The sequence below is a fragment of the Mizuhopecten yessoensis genome, unplaced genomic scaffold (genome assembly GCF_002113885.1).
Source record: "Mizuhopecten yessoensis strain PY_sf001 unplaced genomic scaffold, ASM211388v2 scaffold10135, whole genome shotgun sequence".
In the NCBI taxonomy this organism is placed as follows: domain Eukaryota; kingdom Metazoa; phylum Mollusca; class Bivalvia; order Pectinida; family Pectinidae; genus Mizuhopecten; species Mizuhopecten yessoensis.
The window spans coordinates 22,647-40,597 of NW_018408396.1; the positions used below are offsets into that span (position 1 = coordinate 22,647).

General features: G+C 35.1%; 1 protein-coding gene across 1 annotated transcript; it reads left to right on the forward strand.

Moving 5' to 3' along the window:
• The first annotated feature begins 591 nt into the window (after positions 1-591).
• On the forward strand, positions 592-17,681 carry LOC110459604 (mediator of RNA polymerase II transcription subunit 6-like). Its single transcript, XM_021511949.1, has 8 exons — positions 592-679; positions 1,802-1,970; positions 2,421-2,512; positions 2,941-3,023; positions 3,801-3,840; positions 4,167-4,235; positions 5,381-5,524; positions 16,804-17,681. Exons 1-8 carry the CDS (start codon positions 670-672, stop codon positions 16,923-16,925), a joined length of 729 nt encoding a protein of 242 aa, XP_021367624.1. The 5' UTR covers positions 592-669; the 3' UTR covers positions 16,926-17,681.
• The last annotated feature ends 270 nt before the right edge of the window (positions 17,682-17,951 follow it).

The window sequence follows — 17,951 nt, forward strand, 5'->3', positions numbered from 1 at the left end:
AAAATATTACACACAGTGATATGTGTGCATACAGCTGTGCCAATTGATAGTGAATTAATTATACAGTGTATGAAAAAATATTAAGGCATCGAAGCAAGCTCTAACGAGCTTTCCAATGATGGAAGATACTTTGATTACTGTGAGTGAATGTATGCGTATATTTTATAAAAACAAAACATGAAGAATGAATAGATAAATAAATAAATAAATAAACCACTGTGGCCGATCACCGAGACACTCTTTTAAATTTGTTTAGTGCTGGTAAAGGCCATTGGTTCACAAACGCTTAGCAACTTTGAGAAAATCCTGATTTTTTCCCATGGGAAAGCATAATTGGAGTTTTAAAAATAAATGCTTTTATTATAAGGTTTACGTTAACAGTAAGCCTCGTTTAACTGAGAACCTGACTATTGTAAGAGTTTATACTTAGATGTCGGAGTCGTCTTAGTAATGACGTAATTTCTGTTATTCACATCTGGAACTTTTTGTGAGCTTTCGGAGCAACGCAATTTCGTCCTTATCCAATAGATTTTTGTATGAGAGACAAGACGATATACCAGGTTGTACGTAATCGAACCCGCCTTTATAAACGTGGTCACGTGACAAACAAAATGGCGCCGTCCATGGAAGAATAGAACGAAAAATTGACTTTCTGTTGTGTTCACTAGCATGGACAAAGGTAATTATTAAAATAATATTGTAATTAAATGTGTATTCGGTAATACAGTCAATAATGTATAATAAAAAAAATCAGCAGAAATCGAGTTACTATTTTGAGTCACTGACACATTATTTTGGACCATGTACACAAGGAAATTGCGACCACAACTGACTTGTTTGTTTACATTTGCCTTATTTGCATTATAGTCATATATATGACTAGCAAAATTTGCCTACATAGCCAGATTTGCCGGTGCTCCAGTACCTGACAAATGTCTAATAGTAATACACAGTATATGCATTTACAATTATTCATACCAAAATATCTGACAAAACAACACCAATTTTCAGGCAATATAGACAAGACTGATATACTGGGTATTTAATGAAAGAGGGGAAATTAGCCAGCACTACTAATTGTATTAAAGTTCAGAATAAACATGGTCAATTTTTACCTATATTATAATTATATATATATGGAGCAAAGAAGTAATTCCAACAGTGTGGACAAGTTTAGGTTGTCAAATTTTCGGAGGGATCCGCTCCTTTATCAAGACACGTTTTTGATATCTCGTCCCTTCTTTCTGGTGATTATCTCTCGTCGACTCACTTTATGTGATAGTGCATCTTTGAATAGGTCCTCTACATCAGCGTTCCTTGTCCGCGATGCTCTCAGCTTAATAGCTGACTTCGGCTGTCTTAGCCGAGGGGACTATTGGTTTTATATATCAGCTATATTTTCAATTATAGTATATCAGTTCTATCTTCTTGTAATATCATGTATATGTACATGTAACTGTTCTGTTTCACTGTGTCTTGATAAAGGAGCGGATCGCTCTGAAAATTTGACAACCTATACTTGTCCACACTGTTGGAATTACTTCTTTGCCCCATATACTATTTTAAATAATTCGTATCCTACGAACATACCTCTATTAGGATCCAGTGTTATATGGGATTTTACCATCTATATTACTTCTTTGACCCATATAATTATTTATATATATATATATATGTGCGACAAGTTACTTCAATGGGAATGAAGGTGACTTATTCAAGAGTTCAATATACATACATACACTTTGACGGAACAAACTGATAACAGAATATACGAAAAATGCTCTGATTGTACTATCGACAGACTTGAGTGCTGGTGCCCTTGGCATCAGTTGGCACGACAGTACATTCATCCCATTGCTGAACCCTTCTAATGTGATGGACTACTTCAGTGAGAGGAGTAACCCTTTTTATGATCACACCTGTAACAACGAAATCATCAAAATGCAAAGACTAAGCCTTGATCAATTAAAGTAAGTTCATCTCCCCATGATGAATAAGTAGATCGTACAGTATTATTCCTGGTATATATGTATATAAGGAGTTCCGTTAATTACTGTAATAATATTTCTACATCACGCACAATCCAAGACAATAAATGTAATACTCATGTATATAATACCCTACCATATTACCATATAAATTATTACTCCTCTATCTATAATATTACATTGTAATAGTCATATATATAATAGCCTACCATATAAATTATTGCTCAGTACTCTATCTATAACATTACATTGTAATAGTTATTTGTCTGATGTGTATCTATATTATTTATCGTGACTCCAGATTTGTTTCTTCAATATTTCATAATACCGTTTAATATAGAACAGTGATTTATTGGTCGTTCAAAGTCATTTCTTTCACCACCTTTAACCACCTTTAACCTTTTGTTAAATGCTATTTTTCTGTTTTAACAGTAACATGATTGGTGTGGAATACATATTATTACATACACAAGAACCAATCTTGTATGTCGTCAGAAAACAGGAAAGGAACGGTCCAAACCATGGTTTGTATATAAACACAGTAAAGTTTGCTTTATAGATACTGTATATATAAATATGTTTATACTCAGCTATTGAAGACAAAAGATTTTGCCATTAAGATATAGGGTACCAACAAGTTAAGGAGGCTCCACACTTCCACATTCCGATAGTTTGGGGACTTTTTTGGAAAAATTACCATGTGTGTCCAATTTATGGGCTGCAAAATGCTATGTAAATAGAAAGGAAATTTTGAAGATATATAACTGGACAGGGGAAGTTATTTGCAGGAGATGCATATGTATGATTAGAATAATCTGCATATATACAATGAAAGTTAGTGTAATTACTAAAAAGTTAGTGTTTGACCAAGCTGCCAGTTCAGATGGATGGAAGGTTGACTATGATACAAACTGCGGTAAAATCCCCGTTTTTTTCTGTTGTTGTACGACAGTGGTGCCCCTGGCAGACTATTACATCATCGCCGGAGTGGTTTACCAAGCTCCTGACCTCGCCTCTGTCATCAACTCCAGACTGGTACATCTTTCTTATTATCATTTCTGCATGTAGATGGACTCTAAAAGTTTATAAAAAAAAAAAATTGTTCAATGTTTTTTTTTATATTGTTACGACTGTATCAAATAATCTTTACCTGTTTGTTTCATATGCATAATTTCTTGCTTAAAGGATATTTCATTTCCCAAAACATAGCACAAGCATTTTGTATAGTAAAACCTCAATAAAATCAGTGTACTAAAAAAACATTGTGAAGAAGGTGTCTGGTTGGGATGGCATTTTACAAAGTATAAAGTATAAAACTGACATTCCAAGACCTCCTGTGCTAAATTTTAAAACATGTTCATGCTGTGCATTGCAAGTACATATACTTTTATACTTTATTTATTTGGTTGGTTCACAGAGTAGACCAAAAAATGCAAATGTTCATTTGTCATTTAACTTCATCTTCATACATCTGAATATCAAATAAAAAAATCCCAAATAACTTAAGATGGCGATCTCCCAGAATCGTCAATCTTTTCCTGAAAAAAACTTGAAATTTTCTATACCTGTGGATTTTACGCACCCCCACTTTTGGTATAAAATTTCTGAAAAAAAAGTGCACAAATTACATGGGTTTTTACGGTATTGCTGCTAAACATGAATACTATAAACATTGTCTTTATTCTTCATTTCTACTTTTATATGGTTGTGTTTTTCTAGATTAATCAGGAAGTTTGACAAGTGATAAAGAAATTGTTTCTTTCGTGTTTTTGTTTGAATGCTTTCTTACATTTATTTACTTATCTACTTCAGCTCAATACCTTGTCTAACTTGAAATCAGCATTTGATGAAGGTAAGATTGTTTGAAATGGAAAATTTTCTCAAATGTTGACAAATTTCAAAAATACAATATTGATGTCCAATGAAATGACAATTGAAGTTCACCAATGACGTCAATTTCATAATTTCAACATGAAAATAGTTATACCGGACAGATTCTCCATGTCCAGAAAAGTTTTGGCATTCTCAAGCTACAAATTGTTTCACTATGTCAGCTGATTATTGAATGTTGATAACACCCAGTGTATCATATCTGAATGACTTATTCTTGGTTTAGTCCCATTCTATGTTGAACGAATATATGTTAATTAATACTTAATTAATTACTGTTTTCTGCAGCCCAGTCCTTCTCTAAGTATCATCCCAGTAAAGGTTACTGGTGGGAGTTCAAGGACCAGGAAGCTTCAGGTTAGTATACAAATACAGGTGACAAGATTTAGTAGTAAAAACAGCATAACATAGAAATGTTGAGTAGTTAGAAAAGATGTAAAATCTGTAACAAAGCTGATCATAGTCTTTAAAGCTTAATTGGTTTTCTTTTTACATCCATTTTTTTTATATTCGTTTCGCAAATATTTTTCGCAATGTAATGACATTCAAAGGTGTTTTCTAAGTCATCACGATACAAACTTTACATCATCAATAATTTGAACACAATTTTATATCACAAAAACTGTTATGGCCTGAAGTTTTCTAGCACTGTTACTGAAATTTCTGAATATGTTTTAGTATATATTCCTGTGGTTTAAAGCTTAATCTGTATGACTTGTTAATTGCATACAAATGCTTCAGTGACTATGAACTTAAAATAAAAAAAATATAAAACTTCTGGTTCTGATATGACAGTTCTGGAGTAAAATGTATAATATTATGCAATTAAAATGTGATCTATTGTTGTATTATAAGAGTAAATTTATTGTTGTATTATAAGAGTGAATTATAGTTCTGATGTGTGGTCTAAAACTATTATTGCTCCACAACTATAAACGTTTCATGAGATTATTTCACACACTGTACCCTGCTGTTCAGATATGGTCAAAGTCAAGGATTTCTGTGTCGTTGATAATAAAATCCTTCATTCTGGGCTTGATCAAATAGAAATTGATTAATCAGCAATGATAGTGCTAAGAGTTACAGGTGTAAACATTCAAAATTGGTAAATTTTAAACAGGGCCTGTTTTCGTGAAACTGTTCTCATGCTCAAGCATGTATTCTGTGCTCAAACCAACTTTCTTGTTACTCACTAAAATCATGTCAAACGATCAAAATGTCAAATATAAACATTGAAAACAGTATTCGGGTTCAAGTTTCTTCAAAATGTTTCCAAATCTTTGGCAAGATAAGATTTGTTTATAAATTTATAACCAGAACAAGAAATTAAGCTTGAGCACAAAATCCATGCTTGAGCATGAGAACGGTTTCATGAATACGGACCAAGCTATTTTATTTTTACAATCAACTGATCTCAAAAGTTAAAGGATTATTTTTCCTGTGGTTATCTCCCTTGCATCATACTTGCTGTTTTGACAAAAGTTACAAAATCAATATTCCAGATAAAAAGGAATCAAAAGAAAAGAAGAAAAAAGAAGTGCCAAGCTCCATGTTCCAACGACAGCGAGTGGACCTCCTACTTGGAGAGCTGTCGAAAAAATTCCCTCCAAAGTTCATACCCCCAACTCAACCCACAGAGGTCAAAGGTAGGCATTTTTATTGTTGTACTAAGTCATTTCTAAACTAATGGCACAAAGAGACAGGAAGATATGGTGATAGACAACGGTGAGTACATTTCTCACTTCTGGAGGACGCCAGACCTCGTCAGAGTTACTTCATTTTGTGTTGCTACCACTTTGTACAGTAAGGTAGATAAAAAAAGACAATTTGTTTCAATCTGTTAACGCATAGTCCTCAAAAACAGATTAGGGAATCTGTCAGTCTGTTGTGAAATTGTATTTTTTTCGTGAGTTAAGACCCTGTTAAAGTTTTCCTTTTCACAGGGTAAAAGATACTTTTTTAGCTAAAGTTCTAAATCTTACTGTTTTTAAGAGAATTACACCAATGTGTTAAGATTAAGTTTAGTTCAGACATGTCTACATACATGAGAGCAGGATAAACCTGCAGTGAATTGGAGTCAGCTGGAAGTCTGAACACACATTTTCTTTACAATGAAAACAGCAATTTTCAATCTGGTGATAAATTGAACCTTATTTAACAACATTTCAGATTATTCGGACACAAAATTTTAGTACTGAAAGTAACAGAATCATTGATTTAGTTTGGCTATCGGCATTGAAATATTAGCTCGGTGAAACTCACTCAAACTGATCAATATTCACATTGACAGTACATATTAAATATGTACATATGATGTGCGACCATCAAAGTTAACTGTGACAAACAAATTCCACATATTTATTTCACTCGTTATATCAATGATAATAATTTGAGGTTCTTATGTACCGCTTTATCACGACCTACTTCCTAGGTTGTCTCTGTTTCAAAGCGGTTCACAAATTATTATCCGTGGTTATAGGGCCTTTGCAACCAGCCAATATCTTTCTCAAATCCATGGGGAGCATATATACAGCCGGTGCTGCCATTTCCGCACTCAGAACTAGCATTCAACAATTCTAGCACTGTCCAACCATATATCCATTTACAGTTGAGCATACTGGAACACGCAGAGTAAATTATCTTGCTCAAAGATACAAAACAGTGCCATGCCGTGCCTTGAACCCGCAACCCTTCGGTGATGAGCCCAGCATCTTACTACTAAACTACCGTGCCTCCTTGTTAGTGTTAATGGATTTTCTTTCTTGTAAACTTTCACATGCCAGCTGAACAACTTTATGAGCTTACTTCAAACGGTCATTCCCTCTTACATTTGGTTAGCAAGTGTACAATTAGTTACCTAGCTAGTATACAGCCAGTGTAATCTAAGGGAGAGTACTCTAACTATCTTGAGGTATCTAGCTGTCAGAACCAAAGGTATACACTGTACTAGGGGCGGGGGGGGCGGGGGGGGGGGNNGGGGGGGCACATCAAAACATTTTTTTTCATTGTTTATTGAAGAGCATATGTGTGGTGTCTGTCCACTGCCATTTTTCCCTTTAAGAACTTCTTCTTCAGAACTGTTAGACATGGAATCACAATATTTGGCCTGTAGCTTGCTGGAGCAATTCAGATAATCAAGTGGACTCAGCTTGTTGTTTAAAAACTTGTTCTTGTTTTTTTATCACACTGAAATTTATGCGAGCAATATTTGATGAAAGGTATGCAGAGCCAGGTGTTTGCTTTGACATATTAGAGGACATGTTGGTTGCTAGGCAACTGGTTATGTAAGAATATCCCCAGCTGTGAAGGTACATGTGCCAGAAACATGTGCATGAATTTTTTATGTTAGGAAATCTTTATTTCGACACTTAAAAATGCTCCCTCACTTGTTATGTTAACAAGAAAGTACAGAGGCCCATACTGTGATACTGTAATAAGGTTTGGGTATGAGGATAACTATGTAACCTCTATAAGTTGTACCAATCAATAAGGCCTTATAATTAGGGGATAACCCTACTGTATTTTGAAATTTGCAATGGTATATAATGATAATACTGTCGCAAATTGAGTTTTACTGGTGACACCGAGCCAGTAAAACGGATCAGTAATCATGATATACCGCCGCAAATGTCAAAATACAGTAGGGTTATCCCCATTCTAACTCATATTAACCAAAACCACCGAAAGAAACGTGTGTTTTTGTCAAATTCTGGGTCTCTCTGCTCTGGATTGATGACATCAGAAATATTCAGAGTGAGGCGGAATGACGTTGACTTTTCGGGGTCACACTATTGTTCGTGCTGTCATTAATAATCAATTTCATGAAGTGTCAGGGTAAGTCAGGGTCATCAACGTCATTAGCAATCGCCATCCGAGCTTCATATGCAAATGAGAAATTTGCAGACAGTATATCGTGGTTTTACTGTCGCAAATTATTTTTATTGACCAATCAAATGCCTTGTAACATCTCAAAGGAATTAGAATTAATATCAAGCACACATCCCAGAAACATTAACTCAATATGTTAACATCCTAGAAACTCTAAGTCAATATGTGTACATCCTATGTACTCAAAAAATCCTAGAAACATCGACTCAATGTGTGCAAATCATAGAAACATTAACTCAATGTGTAAACATCCTAAAACATCAACTCGATGTGTACATATCCTAAAACATCAACTCAATGTGTACACATCCTAGAAAATTAACTCAATGTGTAAACATCCTAAAACATCAACTCAATGTGTACACATTCTACACATCAACTCAATGTGTACTCATTCTAAAACATCAAATCAATGTGTTCACATCCTACACATCAACTCAATGTGTACACATCCTTCAACATCTAATCAATGTGTACACATCCTAAAACATCAACTTAATGTATACTCATCCTAAAACAGCTAATCAATGTGTACACATCCTACACATCAACTAAATGTGTACACATCCTAAAACATCAACTCAATGTGTACACATCCTACACATCGACTCAATGAGTGCAAATCCTAGAAACATTAACTCAATGTGTAAACATCCTAAAACATCAACTTAATGTGTTCACATCCTTCAACATCAAATCAATGTGTTCACATCCTACACATCAACTCAATGTGTACACATCCTACACATCAACTCAATGTGTACACATTCTAAAACATCTAATCAATGTGTACACATCCTTCAACAGCTAATCAATGTGTACACATCCTAAAACATCAACTGAATGTGTACTCATCCTAAAACATCTAATCAATGTGTACCCATCCTACACATCAACACAATGTGTACACATCCTACACATCGACTCAATGTGTGCAAATCCTAGAAACATTAACTCCATGTGTAAACATCCTAAAACATCAACTCAATGTGTACACATCCTAGAAACATTACCTCAATGTGTAACCATCCTAAAACATCAACTCAATGTGTACACATCCTACACATCAACTTCATCAACTCAATGTGTACTCATCCTACACATCAACTAAATGTGTACACATCCTAAAACATCAACTCAATGTGTACACATCCTAAAACATCAACTTAATGTGTACACATCCTAAAACATCAACTCAATGTGTACACATCCTAGAAAATTAACTCAATGTGTAAACATCCTAAAACATCAACTCAATGTGTACACATTCTACACATCAACTCAATGTGTACACATTCTAAAACATCTAATCAATGTGTACCCATCCTACACATCAACACAATGTGTACACATCCTTCAACATCAAATCAATGTGTTCACATCCTACACATCAACTCAATGTGTACACATTCTAAAACATCTAATCAATGTGTACACATCCTACACATCAACTCAATATGTACACATCCTACACATCAACTCAATGTGTACACATCCTTCAACATCTAATCAATGTGTACACATCCTAAAACATCTAATCAATGTGTACACATCCTTCAACAGCTAATCAATGTGTACACATCCTAAAACATCAACTGAATGTGTACTCATCCTAAAACATCTAATCAATGTGTACCCATCCTAAAACATCAACTTAATGTGTACTCATCCTAAAACATCTAATCAATGTGTACCCATCCTAAAACATCAACTTAATGTGTACTCATCCTTAAACATCTAATCAATGTGTACACATCCTACACATCAACTAAATGTGTACACATCCTACACATCAACTCAATATGTACACATCCTACACATCAACTCAATGTGTACACATTCTAAAACGTCTAATCAATGTGTACACATCCTAAAACATCTAATCAATGTGTACACATCCTAAAACATCTAATCAATGTGTACACATCCTACACATCAACACAATGTGTTCACATCCTACACATCAACTCAATGTGTACACATTCTAAAACATCTAATCAATGTGTACCCATCCTAAAACATCAACTTAATGTGTACTCATCCTAAAACATCTAATCAATGTATACACATCCTACACATCAACACAATGTGTACTCATCCTACACATCAACTAAATGTGTACACATCCTACACATCAACTCAATGTGTACACATTCTAAAACATCTAATCAATGTGTACCCATCCTACACATCAACACAATGTGTACACATCCTACACATTAACAAAATGTGGACAAATTCTAAAACATCAACTTAATGTGTACACATCCTAAAACATCAACTCAATGTGTACACATCCTAAAACATCAACTTAATGTGTACTCATCCTAAAACATCTAATCAATGTGTACACATCCTACACATCAACACAATGTGTACACATCCTTAAACATCAACCCAATGTGTCCACATCCTAAAACATTAACTCAATGTGTACACATCCTACACATCAACTCAATGTGTACACATCCTAAAACATCAACTTAATGTGTACTCATTCTTAAACATCAACTCAATGTGTACACATCCTTAAACATCAACTCAATGTGTCCACATCCTAAAACATTAACTCAACGTGTACACATCCTACACATCAACACAATGTGTACACATCCTTAAACATCAAATCAATGTTTACACATTCTAAAACATCAACTCAATGTGTACACATCCTACACATCAACTTAATGTGTACACATCCTAAAACATTAACTCAATGTGTACATATCCTAAAACATCAACTCAATGTGTACACATCCTAAAACATTAACTCAATGTGTACACATCCTACACATCAACACAATGTGTACACATCCTTAAACATCAAATCAATGTTTACACATCCTAAAACATCAACTCAATGTGTACACATCCTAAAACATCAACTTAATGTGTACACATCCTAGAAACATTAACTCAATGTGTAAACATCCTAAAACATCAACTCAATGTGTACACATCCTAGAAACATTAACTCAATGTGTAAACATCCTAAAACATCAACTCGATGTGTACATATCTTAAAACATCAACTCAATGTGTACTCATTCTAAAACATCAACTTAATGTGTACACATCCTACACATTAACAAAATGTGTACAAATTCTAAAACATCAACTCAATGTGTACACATCCTAAAACATCAACTCAATGTGTACACATCCTAAAACATTAACTCAATGTGTACACATCCTACACATCAACACAATGTGTACACATCCTTAAACATCAAATCAATGTGTTCACATCCTACACATCAACTTAATGTGTACACATTCTAAAACATCAACTCAATGTGTACACATCCTACACATCAACACAATGTGTACACATCCTTATACATCAAATCCATGTGTTCACATCCTATGTTCTATATAAACAGGTGTTCTATAAATAGAAGATGTTCTTTATTATGATATACAGGTGATTCATGTTTAAAGATTTTCTGTATAATACTAGTATACAGGTTTTCTATATTATACAGATGTTCTATATAAAGATTTTCTATATATACAGGTGTTCAAAATATATACAGGTGTTCTGTATAAATATGTATTTGTTCTATATATACGGTATATAGGTGTTCTATATATACAGGTGTTCTATATAAACAGGTGTTCTATATATATATATATATATATAAAGGTGTTCTATATATACAGGTGTTCTATATATGCAGGTGTTCTATATATACAGGTGTTCTATATAGTCAGGTGTTCTATATATATATACAGGTGTTCTACGTATATGTACAGGTGTTCTATATATACAGGTGTTCTATATATATATATAGGTATTCTATATATACAGGTGTTCTACATATATATACAGGTGTTCTATATATACAGGTGTTCTATATATATATATAGGTATTCTATATATACCGGTGTTCTATATATATACAGGTGTTCTATATATAAAGATTTTCTATATATATAGCTGGTCTATATATATACAGGTGTTCTATATATATACCGGTGTTCTATATATACAGAATTTTATATATAAAGATTTTCTATATATACAGGTGTTCTAAATATACAGATGTTCTATATATAAAGATTTTCTATATATACAGGTGTTCTATATATATACAGGTGTTCTATATATACAGATGTTCTATATATAAAGATTTTCTATATATACAAGTGTTCTTTTTATATACTGGTGTTCTATATATACAGATGTTCTATATATAAAGATTTTCTATATATACAGGTGTTCTATATATACAAGTGTTCTATATATATACAAGTGTTCTTTTTATATACTGGTGTTCTATATATACAGGTGTTCTATATATATACAGGTGTTCTTTATATACAGGTGTTCTGTTCTTTATATACAGGTGTTCTGTTCTATATATACAGGTGTTCTATATATATACATGTGTTATATATATATATAGGTGTTCTATATATATATACATGTATATGTGTTCTCTATATATACAGGTGTTCTATATATACAGGTGTTCTATATATACAGGTGTTCTACATATATACAGATGTTCTATATATATAGGTGTTCTATATATATATATATAGGTGTTCTATAGAACACCTGTATATATAGAACACCTATATATATACAGAACACCTGTATATATAGAACACCTATATACAACATTAGGTGTTCTATATATACAAGTGTTCTTTTTATATACTGGTGTTCTATATATACAGATGTTCTACATATATAAAGATTTTCTATATATACAGGTGTTCTATATATACAGGTGTTCTGTATATATATAGGTGTTCTATATATACTGGTGTTCTTTATATATACTGGTGTTCTATATATATATATAACTGTCTTTATTTATATACACAGATGTAATAAAGAAACAAGTTTTTCTAGTTAGCTCACCTGGTCCAAAGGACCAAGGTGGGCTTATGCCATACCGTGGCGTCCGTCGTCTGTCTGTCCGTCCATCCGTCGTCTGTTGTCTGTACGTCAACAATTGCTTTAAATGATTTCTTATTCTTAACCACTGATTAGAATTTAACTAAATTTGACTGGAAGCATCCCTAGGTAGTGGGGATTCAAAATTGTACAAATAGTTGGGCTAACCCTCCAGGGGGCTGAGGGGCGGGCCAAAAAGGGGCAATTAGGCTATATAGCTTTAAGCGACTAATTCTCTGGAACTAAGTGATGAATATCAACCATATTTGACTGACAGCATCCCTAGGTGGTGGGGATTTAAAATTGTACAAATAGTTGGGCTGACCCCCCAGGGGGCTGAGGGGCGTGGCCAAAAAGGGGTGATTAGGCTATATAGCTTTAAGCGACTTCTTCTCTGGAACTGAGTGATGGATATCAACCATATTTGACTGGAAGCATTCCTATGTGGTGGGGATTCAAAATTGTACAAATGGTGGGGCTGACCCCCCAGGGGGCTGAGGGGCGTGGCCAAAAAGGGGTGATTAGGCTATATAGCTTTAAGCGACTTCTTCTCTGGAACTAAGTGATGGATATCAACCATATTTGACTGGCAGCATCCCTAGGTGGTGGGGATTCAAAATTTTAAAAATAGTCTGGCTGACCCCCCAGGGGGCTGAGGGGCGAGGGCAATTAGGCTATATAGCTTTAAGCGACTTCTTCTCTGGAACTGAGTGATGGATATCAACCATATTGGACTGGAAGCATCCCTAGGTGGTGGGGATTCAAAATTGTAAAAATAGTTAGGCTGACCCCCAAGGGGGCTGAGGGGCCAGGGCAATTAGGCTATATTGCTTTAAGCGACTTCTTCTCTGGAACTATGAGATGGATATCAACCATATTGGACTGGAAGCAGCCCTAGGTGGTGGGGATTCAAAATTGTACAAATGGTGGGGCTGACCTCCCAGGGGGCTGAGGGACGGGGCCAAAAGGGGGCAATTTGGCTATATTGCTATAAACAACTTCTTCTGTAGAATTATGCACTGGATATCAATCATATTTGATAAAAAAACATTCATGGGAGGCAGGGATTAAAAATTGTACAAATTGTGTGAATGACCCCCCAGGGGGCTGAGGGGCGGGGCCAAAAGGGAGGTAATTTGGCTATATTGCATTAAGCGGTTTCTTCTCTGGAACTATGAAATGGATATCAACCATATTGGACTGGAAGCATCCCTAGGTGGTGGTGATTCAAAATTGTACAAATGGTGGGGCTGAGCCCCCAGGGGGCTGAGGGGCGGGGCCAAAAGGGGGCAATTTGGCTATATTGCTTTAAGCGACTTCTTCTATGAAACTGAGTGATGGATATCAACCATATTTGCCTTGCAGCATCCCTAGGTGGTGGGGATTCAAAATTGTACAAATCGAGGGGCTGACCCCCCAGGGGGCTGAGGGGTGGGGCCAAAAAGGGGAAATTTGGCTATATTGCTTTAAGCGACAACTTCTCTGGAACTATGAGATGGATATCAACCATATTAGACTGGAAGCATCCCTAGGTGGTGGTGATTCAAATTTTACAAATGGTGGTGATGACCCCCCAGGGAGCTGAGGGGCGGGGCCAAAAGGGGGCAAACGACTTCTGTAGAACAATGCACTGGATATCAATCATATTTGATCAAAAGCAATCATGGAATGCAGGGATTAAAAATTGTACAAGTGGTGGGGCTGATGGGTGGGACCAAAAGGGGGCAATTTGGCTAAATTGCTTTAAGCGACTTCTTTTGTAGAACTATGTGCTGGATATCAATCAAATTTTTTCAGAAGCATTCATGAGAGGTGGGGATTCAAAATTATACAAATGGCTTGGCTGACCCCAAAGGGGCTGAGGGGCGTGGTCAAAAAGGGTAATTTGGCTATATTGCCATAAAAGACTTCTTCTGTAGAACTATGCACTAGATATCAATCATATTTTGTTGGAAGCTTTCATTGGAGGCAGGGATTCAAATTGTACAAGTAGTGGGGCTGACCCCCTTGGATAAAGGGGAGGGGCAAATATAGTTTATTGCTTGGAAATGGTTAAGATCCCCACCCTTTAACCATATATACAATTGCTGAAAATGAAGAGAAGAATGCACATATGCTTCCAGGATTGCACAGAGGTCAGGCCCCACCCTTGGAGACATAGTCCCTGGGTCATGACTTTGAAATGGTTGAGATCCCCACTCCAAAACTGAATATACAAATGCTGGGCATAAAGAGACGAATGCAGTCATGATACAATGTATTATAAATGATCCTGGGGTCTGGCCACAAACCTAGCGACCTAGTTTCTGAGTTACACCTTGGAAACAGTTGAGATCCCCACCCCATAACCATACATAACATTTCTGGGCATGAAAAATCTAATACAGATAGGATACAAGGATTGTCCTTGGGGTCTGGCCCATTCCTTTGGATCTTATTTGGAGAATATTTTGCCATGATTGCTTTGATATCCAGGTGAGCGATACAGGCCCTCTGGGCCTCTTGTTTTTATCTACATTTGTCAAGTGTTTATGAACCACGTAGTACATTTTCTACATTTGACCTCGATAATGCAATTTCTTAATTTTACACCTTCGAAATAATCTAATTCATGTACATGCATGCGCAACTCTCACAAAACATATGCATACTCATCGCTTGACTTACAATTTAGAATAAAACATTTCTTTTTTACCATGTACTTCTTGCTAACATTCAGTTCTAAATATAGGATGCAATGGATGTATCATGTCCAGAGTTCAAGATCTTGGTTGTTACTCCCAGCCCACTACTAGCTATCTGAGATACAATAGAAGGATCATCTCCTGCACAATAGGAATTGATATTTGTAGAGTACCCTTCCAAACCACTGCTCCTGTTTCTTCTCTACAGTGCTACACATGTACAAGAAAGAATAGTTTTGATCCATAGTTTTGCGGGTTAAATTAATTAATTTTGAGACTGACTGGAAGACCAAGATGGCCACTTCGGCTTCTGCAAGTTAAAGTTTGTTGTCTCTTTTTCTTGGAATGTTGTGCACGGATCTGTCTCAAAATCTGTTGGTTCTTCTTGGTCCTTTGTGTTTTATCTTGATAGTGGCTAAAAGAACACAAGATGTCAGCCAGGCAGCCATCTTGGATCTTGTCATTAAAGTTTGTTATCAGTATCAGTATCAGAAAGCACTTGAAGAAGCTTCCTTTGAGCCCTGTCTAGGCTCCACTTCGTTCTTAGTGGTACATAATCCATTTTCAACTTGATCAAACAAAATAGGTAACCAGGCAGACATCTTGAATTTGAGCATTGAAGGTTGTTATTTCTATTTCTCAGTAAGCGAAGTACAGATCTTTCTCCAATTTCAGGCTTCTTCTGCATCCTGGTTTTATTTATTTCATATTAATTAGCTTACAGCTGCTTGATCAGAAGAAAAATATGTTTGTCAAAAACCAGAAGTATGTCCTGTTTTATTTTTACTCATATCTGTCATTACTACTCGAGTATATAGAACAAACCACAGCCTCACTTTGAAAGGACCATGTCAATCACAGCAGTATAAAGTTTTAATCATAAGTTACCCCATAGTACAAATGTACTGCTGACATGGCAATAGAACAGATCAAACATACAAAGAACTACTGTAGATCTTGCAATGAGAGCACCAAGATCCCTAGGGTTTTATCATTTCTGTGCAGTTTGAATGTGTTTGTATTCAGAAGAGGTGAAACCTGTCTAATCTGACAACCTGTTGGATACAACATATTGGCCAGATTAACCTCTCTAACCTGACATCATGTGAGACACAATGTAATGGTCGGAATAACCTGTCTAATCTGACAACCTGTTTGATACAACATAATGGCCAGATGAGACAGAGTATTGGAAAATACAGATCTGATTTAGATTCTCCATTAGAAATGCAATATAGTCTTATGTTGGGATAGACGAAATGTCGTAATACTCAAGTGTCAGATTACACAGGTTTTACTTTACTAGTATCTTGAAAACAGCAAATATATAAATTGATTTCAGTATCTTTAAAAAAAACTTACACATAACAAGTATCACAGTTGATTTTATGTCGGGCGATGTTAAGACAATGAAATTTAAATTTTATGCATTATATTTTTACAGAGGAAGTCCCTAAACCTGAAACAGTGACAGTTAAACAGGAGATCAAGCAAGAGAAACCTGACGAGAAACCAGCTAATGTAATTAAACCTCCACCAGAGAAAAAACCTAAACTGATCAGATGATAAACATATGTCATCATACAGGTGTTGAGAACTGAAAATTCCATAGAACCAGGTGGGGAGAAATTCTCGTAAACTTCTCGTAAATTGTGTAAACTTTTAAACTTATCCTTGGATTATGTTAAGTTTTATACAAGTTTACAAGGAAAAAAGAACTGGAAACACAACATTTTTATCAACTTAAGTATGTACACCTTAAAAATAGCATGGATGTAATTGATGAATGTCTTCACCTATACCAGGAAAACAGGATCTGAAATTTGACATGTGTTTATGCAGGCACCATTTCACTGGAACAGTCCGCTGTTACAGGTGCTGACAATAAGGTTCCTGTCAGTCAAGCAGAAATTGTAATGAGAGACTAAGTTGCATCCTGAAATTGACGCTGGGAATGTGTTACCCTCCCTAGTAATGATGATTCATAAAGTGTGGTGGTCCCTTATGCATACAAGTTTTCAATATATTACTTTTGACTTTGGACCCAGAATCTTTGTCTATAAAAAGATTTGAAAAAATGCACAAATATTTCTGTATAAAAAGTTTGGAAGTTTCCATTTGATAATTTTAATTACCATATTTGGTACGAACTTTCTATTCCTTTTGAAGTGAATGTTGATTATTTAAGAGATAATGAAGTTGACAATACTCTCAGAGTGTAGAGTTTTTCCAAGTTTAGTCATCTTAACAGCAGAGATGCAGTATTTTTCAAATAAAATAATATCATTAACTGGGAGTCTAATGATATTGAAATACATTAAAATAGACTTGTCTTAGTTAATTTGAGTGATAACATGAAATCAAAAAATTATAGGGATTTTATGCTAATTTTCAGAACAGAATTGAGCTTGTTATTAAACTGTACTAGAGTCTGTATTCTCAGTCTTAGTTTCTTTGTGACGTGAGAATACAGACAAAGTGTGTATTTTAACTTTACTGATATGTAAGGACCGTTGTCAGACATTTTTTTTCAATTTCTGGACAAGTGCACGGGTATTATTTCAAAACAAATAAAAAATCTGCACATTTCAG

Bases quoted from the DNA above. Each gene is read 5' to 3' on its own strand.
- LOC110459604 (XM_021511949.1), top strand. The intron at 3,024-3,800 runs GTACATCTTTCT...TATCTACTTCAG, and splicing joins CTGTCATCAACTCCAGACTG to CTCAATACCTTGTCTAACTT. The intron at 4,236-5,380 runs GTTAGTATACAA...TCAATATTCCAG, and splicing joins CAAGGACCAGGAAGCTTCAG to ATAAAAAGGAATCAAAAGAA.